Source organism: Procambarus clarkii, chromosome 65 (assembly GCF_040958095.1).
Source record: "Procambarus clarkii isolate CNS0578487 chromosome 65, FALCON_Pclarkii_2.0, whole genome shotgun sequence".
Classification (NCBI taxonomy): Eukaryota; Metazoa; Arthropoda; class Malacostraca; order Decapoda; family Cambaridae; genus Procambarus; species Procambarus clarkii.
Window position 1 is genome coordinate 15,312,118 of NC_091214.1, and position 27,841 is coordinate 15,339,958.

Below are 27,841 nucleotides of genomic sequence, written 5' to 3' on the forward strand. Positions count from 1 at the left end.
TTTGAAGTGGGTGGTTCATGCAGGAGGTTGCCAATGTGCAATACTTAATTCACTTAATTGTACACTTATACACAATACAAAATTCACTTAATTGTAAATTGTGCATTTACTTCATAAAAAACATGGAATTTGATTTTTATAACTTTATGATAAATATATAGTACAGTATAAAATAACCTAGAAATACAATACAGTACTGTGAATGAACCTTAATTGACTTTACAATTAATATTTTTTTGGGGGTGCCAAAGTAGGAGGTGATGCTGCATATCAAAATATATTAGATTTTTTATTATCTCTGATAACATTTTAAAAATGTTATTGTTTCTATATACAAAGTTAAGTAAGATCGTGCGGCATTCAAAGGGTTAATTAATATAATGTTTATATCTTATTGTTCGTTATGTAGTTTGTCCAATATTGCAGGAATGGAGTTTGTTTACCCCATATCATACAGTGGAGTGTTCAAAATTTGAACTTTTTCACATAACTCCTGTTAAATAACATTCAAAACTTTTATCGGATAAGGTTAGTCAATGTTAGGATAGCATTCTTGTAAATAATAACAAAACTGGAAAATTTGAAAACCTGTAAAATGCTGGATTCCAACTGTTCTTGAATTTAAATGCTCCACTGGGGACTAATCATATCAAGACCCTAATACAGTAGTCGTCATTTTTTATAATATTTCTAGTTATTGAGTTGAATTTAGTTAGACTTTTGTTAAGTTTTCTTTAATTTTCCTATTATATTACTGTAATTGCCGGTGTAAAAGATGCACCTTCGCATGAAATGCGCCCTATTTTACAAGGACATTTTGTGGGAAAAAACTGTTTTTATGTTTTATCGTACATTTAACAAAAAAGATATTTTAAAGGGAATTTTGTACCCCAACTCTTACCTGCTCCAAGATCAGCTGTGTAGTTGTTTATATTTTGGGCAAGAAAATTGCTAAACAGGATGTTAAACTTGTATTTCTGGATGTGATTTTGTGTTGCCGCATCAGGCACACCAGGGCGGCACACCCGGCCATGGCTCACCATCACTGTGCTCTGGTGTTGTTGTCATTCACTCATTGCTGACAGGCGGATAAAAGGTGAACATTCCTTTCAAATTTCTAGGAGCATTTTTAATTTAGATAATGAATGAATAAATGTCTCTTAAAGGTAACACAGTCATTAAATAATGTATGACATATATCAGGTGTGGGTTATGTATGCTGGGTAAGGTGGCGAGATGATGTGAGTTTCCTTCATAACTGCCAACATATCATAAGCAATTTTTTGTAAGTTTATGATAACTCGCCTTGCTTTCAATATTTGATTAATAGTAAAACAATTTACTTTAATAATTTCGCTTGTTTTCAATATTTTACTATTAGCAACGATTTTTGTGCCTAGTGTACTTGGCCAGTATGTTCGTTGGGCTCCCTAGCCTATGGTGCTCGGTCTCACAGCCGCAATACGGCTACATTAGACGCAGGGCACTTTTTTTATACATTTAAAAATAAAAATGTGTGACCTATAAGCTGGCAAGTATGGTATTTCATTAATTCTCTTGTTATGTTAATCTATAAAAAATTTGTTTTAATTGTACAGTATAAGAAAAGTTATTTTCTGGTCAAGTCACACAGGTACTTCCAAAGGTAGATTTCAATTGTCTGAGCAGGAAGTGTAATATGCAGTGAGGCAAGGTGTTGCATCACTTATGAGAAGAGTAGTGCAGGACATCAAGGTGGGTTGCTTAAATGCCAAGCACTGCCACTCATTGCAAGGTCTAAAGTTCATTATAATGATGAAAGCAGAATGGATCAACCCACCAAGGTGCTACACCCAACCACCACAGCTCAGATGAAAGCAGTAAAATGTCAAGAATGTTATACTGCTAGAGGCAATGTGGCGTGAGTCACCATGGTGTTTCACCCACTGCCAGACACCTGGGATACACAACAAGCTTAACAAGCCCTGAGACACAACAAGCTTAACAAGCCCTGAGACACACAACAAGCTTAACAAGCCCTGAGACACACAACAAGCTTAACAAGCCCTGAGACACAACAAGCTTAACAAGCCCTGAGACACACAACAAGCTTAACAAGCCCTGAGACACACAACAAGCTTAACAAGCCCTGAGACACAACAAGCTTAACAAGCCCTGAGACACAACAAGCTTAACAAGCCCTGAGACACACAACAAGCTTAACAAGCCCTGAGACACAACAAGCTTAACAAGCCCTGAGACACACAACAAGCTTAACAAGCCCTGAGACACACAACAGGCTTAACAAGCCCTGAGACACACAACAAGCTTAACAAGCCCTGAGACACAACAAGCTTAACAAGCCCTGAGACACAACAAGCTTAACAAGCCCTGAGACACACAACAGGCTTAACAAGCCCTGAGACACACAACAAGCTTAACAAGCCCTGAGACACACAACAAGCTTAACAAGCCCTGAGACACACAACAAGCTTAACAAGCCCTGAGACACACAACAGGCTTAACAAGCCCTGAGACACACAACAGGCTTAACAAGCCCTGAGACACACAACAGGCTTAACAAGCCCTGAGACACACAACAGGCTTAACAAGCCCTGAGACACACAACAGGCTTAACAAGCCCTGAGACACACAACAGGCTTAACAAGCCCTGAGACACACAACAGGCTTAACAAGCCCTGAGACACACAACAGGCTTAACAAGCCCTGAGACACACAACAAGCTTAACAAGCCCTGAGACACAACAAGCTTAACAAGCCCTGAGACACAACAAGCTTAACAAGCCCTGAGACACACAACAGGCTTAACAAGCCCTGAGACACAACAAGCTTAACAAGCCCTGAGACACAACAAGCTTAACAAGCCCTGAGACACACAACAGGCTTAACAAGCCCTGAGACACACAACAGGCTTAACAAGTCCTGAGACACACAACAGGCTTAACAAGCCCTGGGACACAACAAGCTTAACAAGCCCTGAGACAACAAGCTTAATAAGCCCTGAGACACAACAAGCCCTGAGACACACAACTGGCTTAACAAGCCCTGAGACACACAACAGGCTTAACAAGCCCTGAGACACACAACAGGCTTAACAAGCCCTGGGACACAACAAGCTTAACAAGCCCTGAGACACAACAAGCTTAACAAGCCCTGGGATACACAACAAGCTTAACAAGCCCTGAGACACAACAAGCTTAACAAGCCCTGAGACACAACAAGCTTAACAAGCCCTGGAATACACAACAAGCTTAACAAGCCCTGGGACACAACAAGCTTAACAAGCCCTGAGACACAACAAGCTTAACAAGCCCTGAGACACAACAAGCTTAACAAGCCCTGAGACACAACAAGCTTAACAAGCCCTGGGATACACAACAAGCTTAACAAGCCCTGGGATACACAACAAGCTTAACAAGCCCTGAGACACAACAAGCTTAACAAGCCCTGGGATACACAACAAGCTTAACAAGCCCTGAGACCACTGTACTATATAACACATTTAAAAGCATATATAATGATGCATGGAACTACTGTGCACAAGAGAATATCCCTTTGTAGAATACAAAAGTTTACTGAGTTTGTCCTTACCTGTGAAGTGGACTTGTAGAATACAACAGTCAGGGATAACACAGGAGGACTTGTAGACTACACAACCCGTTCTCGCAAATTCGTAAAGTCAATATTGACTTATTAACTACGTGCATAGGTGATATACTAAACATAATAGATACCCTTAAAAAGATTCATAGAAAACACCGACCTTACCTAACCTTGTTAGTATCTTAAGATAAGCATCTTATTGCTTCGTAATTACAATTATTACTTAACCTATACCTATTATAGGTTAGGTAATAATTGTAATTACGAAGCAATAAGATGCTTATCTTAAGATACTGACAAGGTTAGGTAAGGTTGGTGTTTTCTATGAATCTTTTTAAGGGTATCTATTATGTTAAGTATGTCACCTATGCACATATTTAATAAGTCAATATTGACTTATTAAATTTGCGAGAACGGGTTGAGACTACAACAGTCAGGGATAACACAGGAGGACTTGTAGACTACAACAGTCAGGGATAACACAGGAGGACTTGTAGACTACAACAGTCAGGGATAACACAGGAGGACTTGTAGACTACAACAGTCAGGGATAACACAGGAGGACTTGTAGACTACAACAGTCAGGGATAACACAGGAGGACTTGCAGACTACAACAGTCAGGGATAATGCAGGAAGACTTGTAGACTACAACAGTCAGGGATAATGTAGGAGGACTTGCTGGGGAAATTTTATTGTATAACAGGACCTGGTGATGACAAGAGTAGGTAGCCAAGCAGTATAACTGGTTGGTAGCTGGAGCGTACCTTGTGGATTTCTCTGATGCCATGTAGGTTTCCCCTACCCCGGGAAAGCTTTGAGCTTTTTTTGATTCATCCTTTCTACAGGTTGTGGAAGCTGTTTAGTTTCTGGTTTTCTAGTACCAGCATGACCCTGCAGGGACTACCTGGATGCATGTTAGAGTTTCTACATAAATAGTGGCAACTTGTGTTAGAGAGTAATTCAGTGAAATTGCTAAAATAAATTACAGTTTGCTTGCATTAGACAGTTTTCTTGTTTGTTATTGTAGTGTATTGCACCGTGATAACATGTCCCTCTGTTTATCTTAATTGCTATGGTCATATATAATTTTATATTTTGTGTTAACACTTTCGCTGCCCCGGCAGGGCACCCAAATCGCACCGGAAGGTAGGTTGAGCATTCCCGGTGAGCACACAACCCAATGTTAAACTCATTCACTCACAATGTTTATACTTACTAATAAGTCATTGCAAAATATGTTGCATGGCGCCGTTTGCTTCATCCCGCATACTCCGTATTTTGGTTTCATGACGGAATATGCGCCATTAGGCAACGAAAGTGTTAATTAATTAGTAAAGCAAATTGTGGTAGACCACCAAGTGGGACTGAGGTGTTAGTGAAGCCCAATAATACACTATATGTACAGTGCCCACAAAAATATATATTATAACTTAAAATACACTTTGTCTGAAATGCCATCAAATTAGTTACTGTATCTAAGAAATAACAGTTTCATATATTAAATTGACAACAGTGACCTTGTAAAATTACGGTATAAGTTAAAAAAATCTTTTCATCTGTTTCACCATGTTACAGATTTAATCTCAGTATACTCTACCCAATTTGTGTTATATAATTGCTCTTAATGAAAGGAAAATTAATACTTATGTACATAATATTCATGTAAGTTTAGATTTTACTTTTAAATAACAGAGGAAAGCCAACACTGTGACAAGAAACCAGGCCAGACTATAGCCTAGATGGAACACAAAGGGGCAAGAAGGGTGAAAAAATGGTAAAGAAATGCTATGCCCTAAATCTTGACCCTGCACAGAAGGCAAAAGATGTCGAGTTCTCAGAGCTTGGGGCATGCAGAACAACCAACCTTGACCCAGTAGCTCCTGTGGCCTGGATCCAGAAAGCCAGAGGGCAAAACTGTGAAGATGAGGGCAAAGTGCTCAGAAAATCAGGTGAACACACTTGAAAGCCCATAGTACGTGGGCATGGCAAGGCACACAGCCTAGAGTAACACAGGCTTACAGAATAAGAGCCATCGCCACCACTGCTAGTCAAGCTGACTAGCAGAAGAGAAAACTAGTGGAGCAAATGTCAGGGAAGTGTAAGGTATATAGTATATCCCGGCCAGGATACGAACCCTGGACAAAGCGCTCCCGGAACGCCAGGCGAGCATCTTACCACTACGCCACAGAGACTGCTGAACAGAGGAAAGTTCAGGTTTGAAAACTTTAACCAGATTAGGTTAAGATAGGATAGCTTAGGTTAGGTTAATATAGGATTTGTTAGGTTAGGTTAAGATAAGATAGATTAGGTTAGGTAAAGATAGGTTAGGTTAGGTTAGGTTTGGTTTGATTTGATCATATTTCTACATTACATTTAGCTCAAATTAACAAAATTAAATCATATATAAAATGTCATGCAAAGCCTTATCATTTCATAAGAATTTTTGTATAAAAATATATAATTTCAGGAAAACTCTGCTTATTAGGCAAATCAGGCCTTCATAGTAGGCCAAGTAGTGTGTTCTTGCTATTAGGTACAACATACATATGTATATATCAGGAAACTTTACCACGGAAGGATTCGAACCCGGACAGCCAGGGCTCCATGCCCCTTGGCGTGTCCAGTACTGTTATTGCAAGACCACACTGACTGTACAAAAGAATTGAAAGTTATCTGACTCTTAACCCAATTCCCGACAGCTCTCTGTGACCATTTTGGGTACAGATATTTCATCAAATCACTTCATCATGCTGGGGTCATGTGATTATCATTTGTGTGTCATATCATTGAGTATCATATCATTCATCTGAGCTCAAGCATAGAACTGCAAAGGCACTAATCAAGTAAAACTTTAAGGCCAGGGCAAAGAGACCTGCATCAAGACAAAACACTCTACCAGTGAACACAACCTGAAAGCCTCAGAGCACATAGCTTGGAAGCATCCGGCTATGCAGCCCGGATCCTCCGAGCACGCCACCCAGAAATCCCTGGACACCATGCTCAGGAAATTAAAGGCACCCAGCCTCAGGCTCAGGAACTATGGATTACATATCCTTTAGAAACAGCATGGTCGTGGCTCCCGAGTAGGATACTAAGTCATCTGAGTTGCTAGAGGAGACAGGACCATGGAAACCTGCAGAGGGGTACAACCAAGCCACAAATCTGGGGACCTAGAGATGCACCTAGGGAAGGGTCGGAGAAGGTACTAAAACAGACTGGGAAGGAAGACAAAACAAGACTTGAGAGGAACAATCTCCTTGGGTTATATGTAACAAGGCCTAAAAGCGTAAGACAGGGCAAACACATAATCTCGTCAAACAATCCACAAAATACCAGAAAAAATTCACTGCCATATTAGAGGAAAAGCAGGGACAAAACTTACATCCCTTATGTGGCCCAAAACTAGGAGAGGAAGAAAAAGAGCGCCAGGCATAGAAGACTTAAACTACAGTACTAGTATTCTGAAGCTGAGCTCTTGGAAATATGTCCCAGAGAACATTACTGAATAATGTCACCATCATTAGAAGCAGAAACATTTTACTGTATTTATGTGATATAAATTATACAATTTTAATTTCATTAGCTACATAAATTCTATTTGTACATTTTTTTGCATTATGATGTAAAAGTGTTCACTATTGGTCTATGATAATTTATTAAATAAATTGCATTTGTATGGTCATTTGGTATGATTCTATATTGAATTGAAGATCTCAAATGAAGATTTTAATTTTGTCTACAAATGTGCCATATATACCTGCCAATACTTAATAACTTAATTTGCATGATGTTAGCATTCTTGATAAACTTTACTTTATATGGGAAAAATTGATTAGACTCAATATCCTCAATGCTACAACCTAGAAGTACCCATGCCTTTGGGATCAGAGAGCAAAACACTCACCAGAAAGCTGAAATGCTCTAAAACAAGCAATTACTTGGAGATCTTTGTAACTCCGACAAAAACAATGCAAATAATTGTTACGGCATTAAAATCACTACCTAGATACACTTGGTGGCAGCCCAGGTGACCTGGGTCCCATTCAGCCAGCCAGTACAATCATGAGCCACCCAGAACTAACCCCTCCCCAACTCAACGAGCATGCAGGGTACCAGGAATGGGGCCGCTGCAGAGTAGCCCAGCTGAAAGAGGAATTTTATTACATTCAGTGGTGGATTTCTGAGAGACCCTTCAGTAGCTTTGCTATGCTATCTTATAACAGAGCCTCATCATGAAAAGTCATCGAACCTGAAAATGAAACACAAAACAGAACATAGAAAAATTTCCAATGCTTATCTATCGAGAAGAGCAGTTGAAGACACAAACCAGAGGCTGTGGTACACAGTGCCAGGCCAGACACCCAAATGCAGCACAAATGTGGTGTGTGGCCGAGGGACATTCCACAAATAACAAATGGCCAGCACATTTTTTGGACTGCCAGAATCCCCGAACTGCAGTGTATTTTAACAAACAATTGGTACGGTATTGAAGTGTAACCAGTTAGTGGAACTGCAGTGTTTGAGTAACCAACAAGTGGCACTGAATTGTGAGTGTAAGCAACAAGTGGCACTGAAGTGTGAGTGTAAGCAACAAGTGGCACTGAAGTATTCATACAGCCCTAGTAGAGAACCATTATATGGAAACTGTTCCCTTTACGTTCCCCTTGATTGTGCATCTCCAGTCAAATATTGTATCTAATTGTTACTTAATTTGATCAAATATCTCTATATTAGAAAATGTGTGATATTAAATATGAGGTTGATTGTAGTGCATTATATTATGAGGTAACTTTTGGTATATTACGGTGTTGTACAGTATAATATTTCATATTTTTTGTTTATTTTCTACAAAAATTTGTTCGTAACAAAAGTTTCTTTGTGTTCATTACAAATTTATGAAAATAATTTATTTAGGGAGCCGGTGTCCCTAGTGCAATGTAGTCTTCTACAAAACTATCAAGCACTGATGAATTTTTGAAGACTAACAGAAACTATATAATACATACAGCTAATGCAAGCACCTCAAATGTGAACATTTTGCAAGTGCCAAAATAGCATTGTACAGTGTATACAAAAACAAGTTTCAATATATTGTTTTGTCTTCCCGCAGTCCATATCGAACCCGTGTGCGGCCAGCAGTGGAACCCAGCCGGGTGAAGGTGTCTGGGTCAGGTGTGTCCAGTAAGGGTATCCCTGCCTCACTCCCCACTGAGTTGGTTATAGACACAAATGATGCTGGCATTGGTGACCTGCAGGTGTCAGTCACTGTGAGTATATTCCATCTATTACTATGATAAACAAATTAATACAGTGGAACCTCGAATAACGAATTTAATCCGTTCCGGCGCCATGCTCGTCATGTGAAACCGACGTCATACAAAACGAATTTCCCCATTGACAATAACAGAAATCAAATTAATCTGTTCTACCACCGAAAAACATCAGTATGATATTCGATGTTTTAAATAATGGAGCAGCCTACCTTACATACACTGAACAATTCTTTATGACATTTTTCTTTTTTCAAATTTGTTCGATATTTTTTTCATTTCTTTTATAGCAAAAGGTTTGTTCTGTGTTCGGCAGGTAGGCTGCTCCATGTTTCTTAAATAAAAAAAAAATTAAAAAAAAAATTGAAAAACAGAACAAATGCCAAAAAGGTTCGTTCGGTGTTCGGCAGGTAGGCTGCTCCATGTTTATTTAATAAAAAAAATAACGAAAAATAAAAAAACAGTTGAAACAATTTGAAAAACGGACAAATGCCATAAAGGTTCGTTCAGTGTTTGTTGGGTAGGCTGCTCCATTATGACAATCTTTCTTTGTTTCAAATGTGTTCCATTTGTTTTGTATTTTTCATTTATGTCTCAATAATGGAGCAGCCTACCCGACAAACACTGAATGAACCTTTATGGCATTTGTCTGTTTTTCAAATTGTTTCAACAGTTTTTTTTTTTTCGTTATTTTTTTTTTTTTAAGAAACATGAAGCAACCTACCTGCCGAACACAGAACACACCTTTTTGACATTTGTTCTGTTTTTCAAAAAACAAAAAAAAAAAAAAAAAAATTATTTATTTTCACTTTTTTTTTATTTAAGAAACATGGAGCAGCCTACCTGCCGAACACCGAACAAACTTTCTTGACATTTGTTGTTTTCCAAAAATTTAATTTCTTTTTTTCTACATAAAAGTCAATGCTTTGCACCATCACAGCAGTCACCCCTTTATATCCCAGCATCATTAGCATCTTTAAAAAAAAAAAAAAATATTTGCATCGTCGGAGGCGTCCAAGAATGTGCGAGAACCCGCGCGACCCCACCATGTGGTGTTGTCGCTATTCAAACGAGCGCTCGCCATACGAGACGAATTGTCAGTGATCTGGACGCTCGTTACCCAAAATGCTCGCCAATTGAAGCGGTCGTCACTCGAGGTTCTACTGTATTAATAACCCAACCCGACACCTGAAAAGAAATGAAAAGTGACAATATTTTGATCCATCATAGATGACTTGATAAGGGTCCAGGACAGGCCCTTATGTGTGCATTGAGTTATTAATGCTCGGCCACATTATTGCGACTTATTCTCTGCAAATTAAATCATCTTAATTTGACCTGCTTAATATAGGTTTTCATTCCTAGGTCCTAAGTCTGAAAACTCCTTTTCAGTTTTCTAATTTAGCAGCTTTAATATCGTGTTTCAGTCATGCCATTCTTATTGTTATATATTTGTATACTGTACAGTACTGTGTACAATTTGATATTTCAGGGACCAGATGGCCACCCACGTAAAGTCAAGGTTGTGGACAATGGAGATGGAACTTTCAGTGCTTCTTATGTACCTGACGACTGCGGCAAATACAAGGTGTCAGTCAAGTATGCCGACCAGGAGGTGGGACACACACCGTTCCCAGTTCAGGCTTATGCTACTGGCAAGGTCAGTTTTTCAATCTTCATTGGCTCTTAAATTAGCTATTTGCATATTTTGTAGAGAAAATTACTTCCATTATTCAAATGGAAGTATGGGGCCTGACGGAGTGGACATCGCTTGGGGTTCATAGTCCTAAGGGTTCAGGTTCAATCCATGGTGGAGACAAATGAGCAGAGTTTCTTTCACCCTGATGATCCTGTTCACCTAACAGTAAATAGGTACTTGGGAGTTAGGCAGCTGCTATGGGCTGCTTCCTGGGGGATATGTGTGTGAAAATTAGGATTAAGGACTTGCCCGAAATGCTATGCTATGCATGCTAGTGGCTGTACAAAAAGGTAAGATCTCTTGTGTGTGTGTGTGTGTGTGAGACTTTATACATCATATTGACAGGTCTATATCAGTTGCATACAGTTAATGTTAAAGGTGTTGATGGACTTAAATAGCAACTAGTACAGGCAGACAAGTCCTTCTTTTTGAGGATTATTCATTCCATTAACTTATTGTCTAATATTTTGCTTCAGTATAATTGCAGTACTGCAAATATTCAAAAATATTTAAAATTGTTAACCCTATCTCTTGTTTTTATAGAGTAATATTGGGTGTCTTTTGCTGGGTAATAACACAGTGGGAGTGATTGTTTGGGTTAAAGAAGCTGACATCATGCAACTGGAGGTACTGTAATACTGTATAACAGTGACAGAAATATGGAAGATATAAATAATCAGGCTCATTACACTATACACAAGAGAGTATTAGTAGCTAATTAATGTCTTAAGCCTTTATAACAAAAATTATTTATTTAATAGTTATAAATACTGTATGTAATTTAGAGCAACGGTGATTATCCAAATAATTGTTAGTACCGAGTGTCTGGACGTCATATGACAATTTGTCACTAATTTTTTTTTTTTTTTTTGGCAGAAATAATGCAACAATCACTTTAGTATATACTGTATTTTATTCGATATATATGTGCTCAAATTTATTCAATGGTTTTTAATGGGAATGCACCTATACATATATAAAAAACAAATAAATTTTGTGTTAGATTATTTGGTTCAAATGAGTGTCTGCTAATTTAAGTGAGGAACAATGTTTTTGCTATTGCAGTCAACTGGTACAATACCTAAAATGGGGATTTGGATAATCATGGTCCCACAGTATTACATAAATACAGTACAGAACATCCTTATACAGTATAATTTTATTGTTTAAATCTTGTGTGCTACTTATACAGGCTGACAAGTGCAAGATTACAGAAGGTATCAACCACTCGCTCACAATAGGAGAAGAATACTGCATCACTGTCAACGCCAAAAATGCCGGCAGTGGAGCCGTCACCTGTAGAATCCGGTCAACCTCTGGCAGGTAAACTGTCTTTTTACTCAGTTTAATAGAACGTATATTTCACGTTTGTGCTTTCTGGCTTTTATCATCTCTTACTTGTCTGAACAATTTTAAGTACTGTACTCAACTTTCAGGGAACATCTCTGGTTTGTTTACATTTTCATATCTTACAAACAGAATGTTCATATTTCTTTAAAAAATATTTTTAAGAATGTTCCTTATCTAAAGTAGAATGCTTGTAAAGAATAATGTTTAATGATTTTGTATTCCATCTTTGGTACTACATTTTGAAATGAATATAGCCAGTAATAAGCCAAATATGATTCCAGTAGATACATGGTTACTTTGAGGGAAATTGTTTGCAATACAGCAATCTGTAGTAGAATAAATGTTAAATTCCTTATGGTATTTAAATAATATGTATAGTAAATATTATTTTATTTCAGTGACCTGGATATTGATATTGAGGATAATGGGGATGGAACCTTCAGCATCTATTACACTGTGAAGGATGCGGGCGAATACACACTGTCAGTCAAGTTTGGTGGGCAGCCTGTTCCCGACGGCTTCTACTCCTTCACCGTGAGTACACCACTTATCACAGTTAGTATTATTTTTATACCAGCTCTTATACTGAAGGCAGCAGCTGAAGAATGTATTAGAATTTTATAGGTACAATAAAGCACAAAAATCTAGAGTGTCAGTGTTCAATTTTTTTTTTTTTTTTTTGCAGGGAGTTACACTTTATTGTATAACTGTATTCATATCTTTTGCAAGCACTGTTTTGTAAATACTGTAGCACAATAAAAGACAAAGAATGTGAAAGTTCTTATTTGAAAAAAGAGAGTAAAGAGAATAGTAGTGTATATATAAAATAAATATTAACATAAGTAAGAAGCTAATGTCGGGTTTGTTCTCAACTCACAATCAGGAATTCTGGGTTCGATTCCCGGGTGGAACAGACATGCTTAGGTACGTTTCTTATTACCTAATGCTTCTGTCCACCTAGCAGTAAATAGGTACCCAGGAGTTAGTCAGCTTTTGTGGGGGTTGCATTGTAGAGAGGGTCGGTAGTTCGACCTTGGGGGGGGGGGTGGGAGGGGGACCTCAGTGTATGCCTATGATGTATACAGTATATACACTGGTGGCCTATTCCCGAACACAATGAATTATTATTTTAATATAATGAAGTTGAAATAAGATTGTAATAAATATTAAAGTGTGGAAGACAGGGGTGAGGGCACTGATGGGGTCAGAAGGAATGGGAGGGCATTGTGCAGGGCAGCAAGGAGGAGGAGGCACAATGCTGCCAGTGGAACCAACAAAACCTTCATTATATGTTTACATATGTTGTTTAAATGTAGTTCATTTACATACAGATGTTATTAACTTTATTAAGTTTTGGATATGATACAGAGCATTATCCAAGATTGTCTGATATACATTCACCTGAAGGCTTCATGGTATAATCAGATTACATTTGAGATGTGTCTGTAAAATTGATAATTTATGAGTTTCTTAAATTATAGTGCTGTACATTGTCAAATGATATACAGTGTAGTACAGTAATATACAGTACATTTGGAGTGTGACTTCATATACCAGAGTTCACTTTACATCATTTGCATTCAACATTATGCCAATTATCTTTTATGGATGATCATATGATGCTTTGAAACTTGTGATGGTTTTGGCATCCACTGCCTTCTCACTTATTCTAACCTTCTACAACTCTGCAAATGAGAACTGTTGCATGTGTTTTCAGCACCTTTGTTTCCTTTAGCCTGAATCTATGACCTCTTGTTCTTCAAGCTGTAGGTTTCAAAATTTCTTCTGTCTCTATTTTCTCATTTCCTGTTACTATTTTGTATGTATTGATCATATCAGCTCTTTTCCTCCTACAGTAACTTGTAGCCTTAGCATGTTTAATGCCTCCAATCTCCAGTCAGTTTAATGCCTCCATAGCTCATATTTTTAAGTTCCAGGAGCCATTTAGCATGTCTTTGGCCCTTTCCTAATTTGTTTGTGGTTTTTGGGATATGGGCTCCACAGCACTGCTGCATATTCCAATTTCGACTTTACACAGTGCATGAACATTTTCTTTAATGTTTCTGAAATTTGTTAGCATAGCATAGGTTCATCTCACAATTCCCTTCATGTGGTTCTCTGGTGACAGCTTTCTATCCAGAACCACTAACAGATCTCTTTCCTTGTCAGAAGTTTTTAATATCTTTTCACTAAATTTATAGGTTAAGTGTGGCCTGTTCCTCTATATTCCACATTCCATTATGTGACATTTATTTATATTGAATTCCATCTGCCATGTGCTGGTCCACTCACCTATTATGTCTAGGACATTTTTAAAGGGCAATACAGTCATCTAAGTCCCAGACTCTCCCTAGTAATTTTGCATCATCTACAAACATATTCATATAACTCTGTATTCCCTTTGGTAAATAATTTATTTAGATAATAAGCATTACCAGTGCAAGAACTGAACCTTGAGGGACTCTGCTAGTGATATTTCTCCAGTCAGATACATTTTGTCTGATCACTCCTTGCATTTGTTTGTTATAAAATATATCATACAATTTAGACGTTTGAAAGTCACTCCTCTGATGTGTTCAAATAATTCTGTGGTGTTGTTATAGAAATGAAGTAGATTTGTTCATGTTATTATGTTAGTTGCTTTCCAGGTACTCTGTCCATTTGATTTTGATAATATTTTCTAGTTCGTTTATTAGCATGCTTGTAAATGCTCCCTGAACAATTTTCTATTTCTTCTGTAGACTAGGTACTCTAATTTACATCTGAAAGTCAATATTGAGGCTGTTTTTAATCTTTGGAGTTTGTCTGTCACTTGCAATTTGCTGTTTATGAATTTATAGAAAAGGCCAGGTTCTGTTTTATATTTGTCTGTTATTGCCTTCTCAAAATTTTGTTGTCTCTTTTTCTCACTGCTGTATAGTTGTTTCTTGGCTGTTTGTAGTACTAGTATGTTTGTGGGGTTTGGCTTCTTCCTATATTGATTCCATTTTTTTTTGTCTTTTGTTCTCTGACTCTCGATTTCTATTAAACCAATTTTGTTTTCATTATTTCTTTCTCTGTTTTGGTATAAATGTTTGGGTGCCTTTCTCATACATCTCCCAAAAATTTGCATACACTTTGTTTATTTTCTTACATAACAACAGACCTTTCCAGTCAGTCTCAGTAAAGAATTCTCTTAGACTCCTGTATTGTCGTTTCTTAAAGTCGAGTTTCTCTGTTGTTTTACTTCGTGTATCTTCTGTGTGATACCCCTATTGCATATTTCACTTCTAAGAGTACGTGGTCACCATACTAATTGGAGGCAGTTACTCTATATTAAAAATCCACCTCCTTATTTCTGATAAATATTAGGTCCAATATCAATGAAATGTAGTTATAAATTCTACAGCCAGTTGTATGGGAGGGAAACTTATAATTTGTGTATATAATGGATATTATAATACAAATTACACAACGTATAAAAGGATATTTTTTTAGGTTTGGTTCAATTATCTTACAGTGGTAAATGTTGCATTTATATAATTATTGTAACTGTTGAGATGATGTCTAAATCTTTGAGGCCTTGGGCGAGGAAAATCAAAGACTAGAGATGTAACTGCTTACACACGGCAAGGTTATGTCAACTTTATAAAATTATATGATTAACATGCACTTAAATAACCTAGTTTGACCTTCAATATTTGATTCTGTCATCACTATATGACTTGTGAGGCATAAAAAGGTAGCAGATGGCAATGTCAGTATATTTTCATCTTATTCTTCTAGCCTATGATGGGTTCACTCAGAGAATTTTGTAAAGAAAACATCATAATTATGATTTTAAAAACCTCATTATTGATATATAAATATGTAAGTGATGCAGGCAAGCAGCATACACAACAATAAGGCATTTTACTGAGGCCAGCCAGTAAGAGAGAGAGGGAATGGTACTAAGACTATTTTTTGAGAGTGATTCTAGAAAACTGCTGGATGGCACATCAAACTTTCATTTTATTGTCCTGAAATATTGTGAAATTTAAAGTGAAATAATATAAAGATTTGAATGTGAGGTTGGCCCCCTGGAGATATTCTGTGAAGCATTCTAGTGTTGTTTATACATACCGTAGTCATATGCTATGTATATGTTACGGGGCTTGTTGATCCATGCATGTGTATGCCAGCTCTGGTCGGGGGTCACCTGCTGGTAGTGTCTTCCTTGGGGATGTAAAGTCGTGCAGTAATTGACATATACTGTTCAGTTGTTGCCCACATTCCACTCCGGAGAATTTTTGCTAGCAACAGAGTTGTGCTGTGAGGCCAGGCTTCATGTCCCTCCTCTCTCTCTCTCCTCCAACCCCCTTCCCCCATTCTCACTCTGGAGGAAAAGAATGAATGGAAGTGGGAGAGAGGGAGGGCAGGAGTAAATGATTGGGAAGGAAGGAAGAAATTTGTGGATGGGAGGGAGTGAAGACATGGAAATGTAGTTGGGAGGGGGTTGGGGAAGTGAATGTGTGGGTGGGATGTAGGGTGTGCATGTGAGGTAGCAAGTGCATGTGTAGGTAGAAGGAAGGGAGTGTATGTGTGGGTAGGAGGAAGTTGGTCTGTGTGTGTGTGTGTACAGGAGAGAGTGTAGTATGGAATACAAGAGAGGGAATGCATTTAAGGGAGGGCTCACATGTGTAGGCGGGAGGGAAGGAGTACAAATATGTGTGGGCGGGAGGGAAAGAGAGTGTAGTTGGGAAGGAACGTGCCGTGCTGGCTGCCAGCCAACCTCGGTATTTTAATTATCACAATTGAGTTTATTTAAACGTCAGTCGGGAAGGTACGTGTGTGTAGGTGGCTTTTTATGATTGCCAGTTGTAGCGGGTCAGGGTGCTTGTGTTTCATCGTGATTTACTCGTGGAAGGTTTTCTTTGTGAAGAATAGGAAGAGCCTGTGCTTTTTGTGTTGTCTTGTAAATTCAATATTCTATATTCCTCAGGCTGAATTTGTGTCAGATGCGCAGTGATTTTGTCCTTGTAAAAGACTTCAGTTAAATTATATATATATATAGACAGGCAGGAAGGCAGGTCATGTTAATTCATTATTTTAAGTGGGACACAAATTAGATTATTCTTATATATTTTATTAAATTGTAAAGACTCAAGGGAATTACAATCGTAATAACATGTACAGTACTGTAATTACTATACTGTATATTGTAATAGACTCGAGGGAAGTTTAACAGAGGCTGTCACCCATTATTTTGCTGCGGGGACCTCAATCTCAGACTGTATATGTTACAGCGTTTGTTATGGATGTGTTGCAAGGCAAGTACCAAGATGCCTCTACCAAGCTGTGATAGAAGGAAATGTTTAGGAATGTACACACATAGTGAAATTACAGGTTGGGAGTTGGCAGGTATGGGGTTGGCAGGTAGGGGGTAGGCAGGTAGGGGGTTGGCAGATAGGGGGTTGGCAGGTAGGGGGATTGGCAGGTTGTGGGTTGGCAGGTTGGGGGTTGGCAGGTAGGGGGTTGGCAGGTTGTGGGTTGGCAGGTAGGGGGTTGGCAGGTAGGGGGTTGACACGTAGGGAACTGGCAGGAAGGGAGATAGCAGGTATGGTGTTGGCAGGTTGGGGGTTGATAGAGTATTGGCAGGTAGGGGTTGGTAGGTAGGGGGTTTGTGGTTGGGGTCGGCAAGTGGGTGAAGTGGTGATTGGTTGATAGGTAGCATGTTGGTGGATGGTTGGTGAAGTGGTAGGGAGAGAGTAGATATGCAGGATGGATATGTGATAGACTGGACAGCAGGAAGTGGGGTAGAGTGGTGGGTGGGGCATGGGCTACACACGACTAGCTGCACATTTCGGTTAATGGCTGGCATCACAAATGACCTTGTAGCATTTGTTTTCTCATTATCATCTTATTCAGTATATATATATATACTTTGTTTAAAGGTTACAAGATATACATTGGTTGATACAAAGAGTGCTTAAAGGTTATGGATCTCTTGAAGCTCCTCCGCTTCAGGACGGGAACCGAGAATGCAGCAGGCGTTTCCCCTCTGGATCGCCACACTGAGGCGCTGAAACAAAAAACTGGCAGCTCTTGGGTCCCTGGTGACGTCAATGAGCTTGGAGCCCAATTCCTTGAGAAATCTCAAGGCACTCTTGCCCCAGGGGCCATGCATCTCAGACACTATGGGAACAAAGATGTATTGGCCTTCCAGTCGCCTGTATTTGACTGATTTTGTTATTTCCCTGTGGTTGGCCGCCCCGCCTGCTTGATCAGCACCGAAGTGTACATAGGTGTCAGCCAGGGTGGATACACACGTGTAGTCCCACACCAAGTGCTTGCCCCTTTTCCAGGAGTATATGGTGATGCCATCAGGGCGAAGTGCGGGGAAATACGGGCTTTGGTCCCCTAGGATGCGAGGTTCTCTCTCTCCACTGGGCACTGAGCTGAGACGAGGCTCCTCTTGATGATGTCATTGACCTCGTTGTGTCTCGCATGCCAGCCCTTTGTGCTTCCGCAATGCAACCCATGCAGTCCATATTGGTCTGCTTCCACCCTGTTGCAAATACACTTGTATTCAGTGTACACGAAGGGATTCTGGATCTAGACGCGTGCCCATTGCCGACATGGGTACTGCCAGGAGGAAGTCTCCTGCATGGGGGGGGCATGCACTGTTCTGAGGCGGGCTTTCTCCTTGTCTGATGTTGCGGCGCTGAGCATGGCATCAGCTATTTTTTCTACTAGTGGGTGGTCCCAGCTGGACTGTTTTAATTTTTTTTGTTGGTTCTATGATGGGTGCTGGGGCTGCAAGAACATTCCACTGATTTGAACATTCAGTGAAAGCAGGATCGTGTATTCCTGCTGAATTACTCAGGAATTCAGGTAGGATATCTCTTACGAGATCGTGCGATGCATGAGAAGAGGAAAGGAAAGCTGGTAGAGCAATCTGGGAGGCTGTGCATGCTAAGGCTATCATAGCCTAACACATAGGTGTCAGGCTATTTTCCTGTTTCAGCACCTTAGAGTAACAATCCAGAAAGGAAATGCTTACACTAACTTAGGCATGCACCTCACCTCCAAAGAGCTGCATGTGTATTTTCTGTAAACTGTAACACAATGTAATCAAATAAATAACAAGTAAAACATATTGTATAAAATAATAAAAAAAAGCAGGGGTAGAAGAAGAAAATACAGTACTCAAATGTTCAGGAAGAATCTATAAGGTATCATTTTATTTTATTGTTATTTACTGGGTAACATTGACTGTCAGTAATTATGGCAGGTAGTCATGTGTGTATTTTCACCTCTGAATATATAAACAAACTAACATGTGGAACGTGCCACATGAAAGGTGTACAAAAGAATTCGAGAAGCTTAAACTCTCCGGTGATACAAACTTCTTTGCTTCTCTTGCCAAAAATAATGCACTTTGACTGCCCTTGGACCGTGTATTTGTTGCTATGGCTGAAGTTTCATGGTTCTCATTTGTTTTTCAGAGCAAAATTATACACTCCTCACATTTACAAATGTCCAGCTAAATGCAAATAATGGCTGCGACCACAAAGCTGTAATACAAGGTTTTTACAGCTTTTTCTCTTCCCAAAGAGGATTGGTAAACAAGGCAAAAAGCAAGATTGATTGCATGAGAGGGTTTGCAGTTGGCACGAAAATGGCAGGAAGATTTATTCTGTGGGTTATGGAGGGGCTAGTGTACTGGACTGGAGGGAAAGGGGGGGGGCGGGGAGTAAGCTCGTATATGTATATACGTTCAGTATGCAAGCCTAGACACTTGATATATTGGATGAATGGATGGTTGGTTTTTATAAGTGCTTATCCTGGTGCTGAGTGCCTTTTGGGTTATTTGTGTGTTCCACCACACCCTAGCCAAGGGTTTTTATTTATAATCCACCTTATGGTGCCCCCATACCCAGAGAGACAGGAAGCCTGTTATGCTTACCATGCTCCCACTAGACCAGTTACTGATCTTTCCCAGGAGAGCTCTGGGAGGAGGGAGGGAAAAGTCATAAATTATTACTGGATGAAAGATTAACGATGAAAGGGGAGAAGGCAAGTACTGTATTTGAAATCAACACCACCTGCATCTTTGGATTAGAAACTTTTATCTCAGTTGCTAGAATTCTTTGAGTTGTGGCAGCCATGAATGAACGATGCAAACCTTATTTTGGTATACCTGTGTTCTTTGTGGTGACTTTCACCATTTATACTGTACTTCAGATTGTGTTTACACCGTCATTAATGTTGATATGTTGGACAGACATTAACAAGAATATCATAGAGATTTGCAGTACAGTATTTTGGTTCAAATTTCCACGAGTCCAATCTGTCCACCCAAATTAATGTATATTTATTGTAGCCAGTAAGGAAGATTTATCGAGCGGTTTGTTCTAATCAGTGACATATCTTCATGGTGTGTCTTAACTTCACATCACTAGCCCTTGGTTATTTTTTAAACCTCAAAATATCTTCATCTACTCTGATGATATTTATGATGCTCCTACAGCCAGTGGGCACAATATCCAAGAGCAACGATAATTCTTATGATGCTCCTACACTCAGTGGGCACAATATCTAAGAGCAATGTTAATTCTTATGATGCTCCTGCACCCAGTGGGCACAATATCCAAGAGCAACAATAATTCTTATGATGCTCCTACACCCAGTGGGCACAATATCCAAGAGCAACGATAATTCTTATGATGCTCCTACACCCAGTGGGCACAATATCCAAGAGCAACAATAATTCTTATGATGCTCCTACACCCAGTGGACACAATATCTAAGAGCAACGTCAAAGTATTGCGTCAAAGTTGAATTTACATTACTCTTGGATATTATGCTCATTGGAGGTGTTGAATGTTTGTTGTCCGACAGATTTTTCTTTGTGTAGCTGTTTACAGATACAAGTGTTTGCTTGATGTATATATTACAGTCTTGACGACTATGTTATTGATCACAAGCACCTAAAATAATGATAATAAGAACAGTGATAGTAATAATAATATAATGACAAGAATATAAACAATAGCAATACCATAAGTAATACTACACAAAAAAGTAAAGATACCAAACAACAACAGTAATGACACCAAACAACAACAGTAATGATACCAAACAACAACAGTAATGATACCAAACAACAACAGTAATGACACCAAACAACAACAGTAATGACACCAAACAACAACAGTAATGATACCAAACAACAACAGTAATGACACCAAACAACAACAGTAATGACACCAAACAACAACAGTAATGACACCAAACAACAACAGTAATGACACCAAACAACAACAGTAATGATACCAAACAACAACAGTAATGATACCAAACAACAACAGTAATGACACCAAACAACAACAGTAATGACACCAAACAACAACAGTAATGACACCAAACAACAACAGTAATGACACCAAACAACAACAGTAATGATACCAAACAACAACAGTAATGATACCAAACAACAACAGTAATGACACCAAACAACAACAGTAATGACACCAAACAACAACAGTAATGATACCAAACAACAACAGTAATGACACCACTTATAAAATTCTCATTACCATATGCAAATACAATTATTGAGTGTTACCACCTAACAAATATTGTATTTGCATGGTATTTACCGCTATTAATTAAAATTAATTAAAATTAAAATTAATAAAATTAATTAATTAAATTTAAAATTAATGGGGTTAAAGAGAGTTGTAGCCATTGTGGTGCAGAGAGTGAGAACACTGTAGTTAGTGTACCGTGTCAGCAGGGGGGGAAGGTGCCGGTACACTGTAGTTAGTGTACCTTGTCAGCAGGGGAAGGTGTCGGTACACCGTAGTTAATGTGTCGTGTCAGCAGGGGGGAAGGTGTCGGTACACTGTAGTTAGTGTATCGTGTCAGCAGGGGGGAAGGTGCCGGTACACCGTAGTTAGTGTATTGTGTCAGCAGGGGGGAAGGTGCCGGTACACTGTAGTTAGTGTACCATGTCAGCAGGGGGGAAGGTGTCGGTACACTGTAGTTAGTGTACCGTGTCAGCAGGGGGGAAGGTGCCGGTACACTGTAGTTAGTGTACCGTGTCAGCAGGGGGGGAAGGTGCCGGTACACTGTAGTTAGTGTACCGTGTCAGCAGGGGGGAAGGTGCCGGTACACTGTAGTTAGTGTACCTTGTCAGCAGGGGAAGGTGTCGGTACACCGTAGTTAATGTGTCGTGTCAGCAGGGGGGAAGGTGTCGGTACACTGTAGTTAGTGTATCGTGTCAGCAGGGGGGAAGGTGCCGGTACACCGTAGTTAGTGTATCATGTCAGCAGGGGGGAAGGTGCCGGTACACTGTAGTTAGTGTACCATGTCAGCAGGGGGGAAGGTGTCGGTACACTGTAGTTAGTGTACCGTGTCAGCAGGGGGGAAGGTGCCGGTACACTGTAGTTAGTGTACCGTGTCAGCAGGGGGGAAGGTGTCGGTACACTGTAGTTAGTGTACCGTGTCAGCAGGGGGGAAGGTGCCGGTACACTGTAGTTAGTGTACCGTGTCAGCAGGGGGGAAGGTGTCGGTACACTGTAGTTAGTGTACCGTGTCAGCAGGGGGGAAGGTGCCAGTACACCGTAGTTAGTGTATCGTGTCAGCAGGGGGGAAGGTGCCGGTACACTGTAGTTAGTGTACCGTGTCAGCAGGGTAAGGTGCCGGTACACTGTAGTTAGTGTACCGTGTCAGCAGGGGAAGGTGCCGGTACACTGTAGTTAGTGTACCGTGTCAGCAGGGGCAGGTGCCGGTACACTGTAGTTAGTGTACCGTGTCAGCAGGGGCAGGTGCCGGTATACTGTAGTTAGTGTACCGTGTCAGCAGGGGCAGGTGCCGGTACACTGTAGTTAGTGTACCGTGTCAGCAGGGGAAGGTGCCGGTACACTGTAGTTAGTGTACCGTGTCAGCAGGGGGGAAGGTGTCGGTACACTGTAGTTAGTGTACCGTGTCAGCAGGGGGGCAGGTGCCGGTACACTGTAGTTAGTGTATCGTGTCAGCAGGGGCAGGTGCCGGTACACTGTAGTTAGTGTACCGTGTCAGCAGGGGGGAAGGTGTCGGTACACTGTAGTTAGTGTACCGTGTCAGCAGGGGCAGGTGCCGGTACACTGTAGTTAGTGTACCTTGTCAGCAGGGGAAGGTGCCGGTACACTGTAGTTAGTGTATCGTGTCAGCAGGGGGGGAAGGTGCCGGTACACTGTAGTTAGTGTATCGTGTCAGCAGGGGGGGAAGGTGTCGGTACACTGTAGTTAGTGTACCGTGTCAGCAGGGGAAGGTGTCGGTACACTGTAGTTAGTGTACCTTGTCAGCAGGGGAAGGTGCCGGTACACTGTAGTTAGTGTATCGTGTCAGCAGGGGGGGAAGGTGCCGGTACACTGTAGTTAGTGTATCGTGTCAGCAGGGGGGAAGGTGTCGGTACACTGTAGTTAGTGTACCGTGTCAGCAGGGGCAGGTGCCGGTATACTGTAGTTAGTGTACCGTGTCAGCAGGGGCAGGTGTCGGTACACTGTAGTTAGTGTACCGTGTCAGCAGGGGCAGGTGCCGGTACACTGTAGTTAGTGTACCGTGTCAGCAGGGGGGAAGGTGTCGGTACACTGTAGTTAGTGTACCGTGTCAGCAGGGGGGCAGGTGCCGGTACACTGTAGTTAGTGTATCGTGTCAGCAGGGGCAGGTGCCGGTACACTGTAGTTAGTGTACCGTGTCAGCAGGGGAAGGTGCCGGTACACTGTAGTTAGTGTACCGTGTCAGCAGGGGAAGGTGCCGGTACACTGTAGTTAGTGTACCGTGTCAGCAGGGGAAGGTGCCGGTACACTGTAGTTAGTGTACCGTGTCAGCAGGGGAAGGTGCCGGTACACTGTAGTTAGTGTACCGTGTCAGCAGGGGCAGGTGCCGGTACACTGTAGTTAGTGTACCGTGTCAGCAGGGGCAGGTGCCGGTACACTGTAGTTAGTGTACCATGTCAGCAGGGGAAGGTGTCGGTACACTGTAGTTAGTGTACCGTGTCAGCAGGGGCAGGTGCCGGTACACTGTAGTTAGTGTATACAAGGGGAGGACTGAGGTTGCAGGAGTGTTCAGTACCACAGGTCAGGCAGGCCGGGGCCCCTCGGCTTCTCATCAATAAATTATTGAGATAAAATTGTTGGAACACCACCGCGGGTGTAGACTAAGCCAGAGGTCACCTAGTCAACGGGTTTCCCCAAGTTTGACCGGGTGATCTTCCTGGGCGTCCGCTCTCACATCCACTTGTCACGTTCCAATTTACGGCAGCATTTGCTGTTTCTTGATTTGTACTGGCTTTATAATTTGTTTAGTGGCGTCTTGCATATGCGCAGCTGGCTACAAGCTTCCAAAGCAGATAATTGTATTCGTTAACCAGGTATGCGCGACATGATGCGCATGCTTGGTGTCCCGCCATTTGTTGCTAAGTTGTTTTTGGTTTGGTTTTTGTTGGTGTGCGAAGTGGCGAGGGGAATGTTGAAGGTGTGCTGTTGGCATTGTTGGCGGTCTCTTTACTAGTGAGCCGTGGCCAGCAACACCAGCACGGTGGCCGCCCTCTCATCCACAATAATGGAGTTACCCCTTACATAATGCTCTCTTTGAGTTCTCTTTCTGGTACATCGCTCTGGTTTTCTCAGCTGAGTTTTCAAGACAACTCCCTCCTACGTCTCTCTCTCTCTCTTACTCGTGTGTGTATTTACTATTTATGCCATTTATTAGTGTGTGTGCGTCTCATTGTGTGTGTCATATCTCTCTGCCAGCCTCACAAGCCCCGCCAACACTCCTCTTGCTAGTCACACATTCTCTCAACGCACGCGTGATCCACACTCACGCCCAAAGAATTCCCCAACTCGTAGGGATTTTTTGTTAATGTGGCGGGAGATGCCAACGTGAACACGAGCTTCGCACTCAGCGCTCCTTGGGATAAATTCCCCGTGGTTTTTAGCAAGCTCAAGTTCGTCACAGTTTACATGGCAGAGGCGCTGTTTGAAGAGAGATATTTTACCGGCCGGTGGCAACCACTGCCTGTGCTCAGCTTGGTGCTGGAGGCATGTTTAGTGTACGGTGTGAGAGAGAGATGACTTGGTGTAGGATAACAACACTTACAGTTTCATTACGAATACTATAGTCCCCGATCTAAGTTGAACAGAGAGAACATGCCAAGGGAAGGGAACTATTAGTAGAAAGCCATTACAACTACTGTATATAGGAGTCGAATGAATGAGAACGATTGATAAATTGGAAGAGGTTGGTATCCCTGGAGCCAGCACTTGAGGGGGTGTTTTGTAACAGTGGATACTTCCGCTAGGAAGTATCCACTGTTAGTGATTGATATTGATCCACTACCTATCCTAGGTAGGCCTAGGATACTAAGCCTACTCGCAGGAAATAACCGCTCATGGTGGGTTGTAATTTATAACATGCATATTGTTTGAAGTGCCCAACAGTTTCTAGGAGTGGAGTTATCTGTGCTCGGGTATTGGAGCTGACAATAATCCTTGTCTCGCCCCAAGGATCTTTGTTGTGTAACCTCTGTAGTCTGTTGGAACACGTGGGAGCCGAGTCACCTCTGTAGGCTGTTGGAACACGTGGGAGCCGAGTCACCTCTGTAGGCTGTTGGAACACGTGGGAGCCGAGTCACCTCTGTAGTCTGTTGGAACACGTGGGAGCCGAGTCACCTCTGTAGGCTGTTGGAACACGTGGGAGCCGAGTCACCACTGTAGTCTGTTGGAACACGTGGGAGCCGAGTCACCTCTGTAGGCTGTTGGAACACGTGGGAGCCGAGTCACCTCTGTAGTCTGTTGGAACACGTGGGAGCCGAGTCACCTCTGTAGGCTGTTGGAACACGTGGGAGCCGAGTCACCTCTGTAGGCTGTTGGAACACGTGGGAGCCGAGTCACCTCTGTAGTCTGTTGGAACACGTGGGAGCCGAGTCACCTCTGTAGGCTGTTGGAACACGCGGGAGCCGAGTCACCTCTGTAGGCTGTTGGAACACGTGGGAGCCGAGTCACCTCTGTAGGCTGTTGGAACACGCGGGAGCCGAGTCACCTCTGTAGTCTGTTGGAACACGTGGGAGCCGAGTCACCTCTGTAGGCTGTTGGAACACGTGGGAGCCGAGTCACCTCTGTAGTCTGTTGGAACACGTGGGAGCCGAGTCACCTCTGTAGGCTGTTGGAACACGTGGGAGCCGAGTCACCTCTGTAGGCTGTTGGAACACGTGGGAGCCGAGTCACCTCTGTAGGCTGTTGGAACACGTGGGAGCCGAGTCACCTCTGTAGGCTGTTGGAACACGTGGGAGCCGAGTCACCTCTGTAGGCTGTTGGAACACGTGGGAGCCGCCGAGTCATCACGTGACACTCGCTTTTAACTGTCACTCATATTGACTATTTGGTGTCAACTTAGTTCTTTATTATGCACCCCATACCCGTCCCGTGGGCGGTAGTGGAAGGAGTTAGAGAGACACATAATGGGTTCAGGAACTAAACCCCATAGTTCCTTTAGCTAAGGAAGTGACAATCTTTTGAAGATAGTTACACAAGTATTAATGTTACATACACATGTACATATACAATTATTTACACAAAAAGCATATATCAATAATCATTTATATCTCAAGTGATTCAACAAGTCTCACAACAATCACTATACTAAGCACTTTACATCTATGGTGAGTCACACAGTTCCCAGTCTTGCTCCACACCCACCCAACTGGGCGGCAGCTTTACAGTCATGTGCTCCACACCCACCCAACTGGGCGCCAGCTTTACAGTCATGTGCTCCACACCCACCCAACTGGGCGGCAGCTTTACAGTCATGTGCTCCACACCCACCCAACCGGGCGGCAGCTTTACAGTCATGTGCTCCACACCCACCCAACTGGGCGGCAGCTTTACAGTCATGTGCTCCACACCCACCCAACTGGGCGGCAGCTATACAGTCATGTGCTCTACACCCACCCAACTGGGCGGCAGCTTTACAGTCATGTGCTCCACACCCACCCAACTGGGCGGCAGCTTTACAGTCATGTGCTCCACACCCACCCAACTGGGCGGCAGCTTTACAGTCATGTGCTCCACACCCACCCAACTGGGCGGCAGCTTTACAGTCATGTGCAGGCTGCATCTACAGTATACAGTACTTCGCTAAGATTCCCGGCAATACATCATTATGAATGAAGTACTTACACATTTCTGGGACTTCATTGATGGTGTTATCTCTAAATTCCACGATTTTTTCACATTCCATTATATAATGACGCAAAGTATGCTAATAGTTCTGCTGACAGAGTTTACATTTAATTAAATCAACATCAGCAGATGTTACAAACTCCCAGAGGTCTTTGTAGCCGAGCATAAGCCTATCAGTGTTAACATCTTGAAGTCTGCTAACCTTATTGGATGACCCATAGACGTGCGGTTCTTCCTGCATTGCATCGTTACTTCCAAGAATAGCTTGCCATGGCTTCTACGTCATACCTCATTAAACTAGTAGACTGCAGGTAAGGCTGGGAAGTTAACATCAAGAAGTGTTTGACACGAATCCAACACTTATGTTGTAAAATATCTCCAGTACTTGATACCCAAGAAATCACCAGATTCAAAAGTCGTGGTACTGGAGCAAGGCAACCAGGATGCATGTAGGCCTATCACACAAGAATAACCAGTAGTGGTGGTGGTGGTGTGGGTGATGGACCACCTAGGTGGAAGTGTTCCCAGCACAGCGGGGCTAGGCTACACACCAGCAGGAGTCCCACGTACGCTCGCCTCCCCCCCACTAAAATAAACATGTCCTGAAATCGTAATGTACGAGATCTTCCTGTCTTGTTGGAGGCGTGAAGGTCGCAGCCACAGTTCGTCTCCCACACTGTGTCGGAGCAGGAATGTGCGCCTCACAGGTGCTCTGCACTTGGATGTGTAC

At 41.7% G+C, this 27,841-nt stretch overlaps 1 protein-coding gene across 1 annotated transcript in view; it reads left to right on the forward strand.

Annotated features, from left to right (window-relative positions):
* Nucleotides 1–27,841, forward strand: part of LOC123771234 (filamin protein cher) — a 320,443-nt gene that overhangs the window by 179,169 nt on the left and 113,433 nt on the right. Inside the window, 4 exon segments of the mRNA XM_069309435.1 lie at nucleotides 8,715–8,871; nucleotides 10,367–10,534; nucleotides 11,766–11,896; nucleotides 12,322–12,457. Of these exon segments, the coding sequence (XP_069165536.1) occupies nucleotides 8,715–8,871; nucleotides 10,367–10,534; nucleotides 11,766–11,896; nucleotides 12,322–12,457 (592 nt within the window).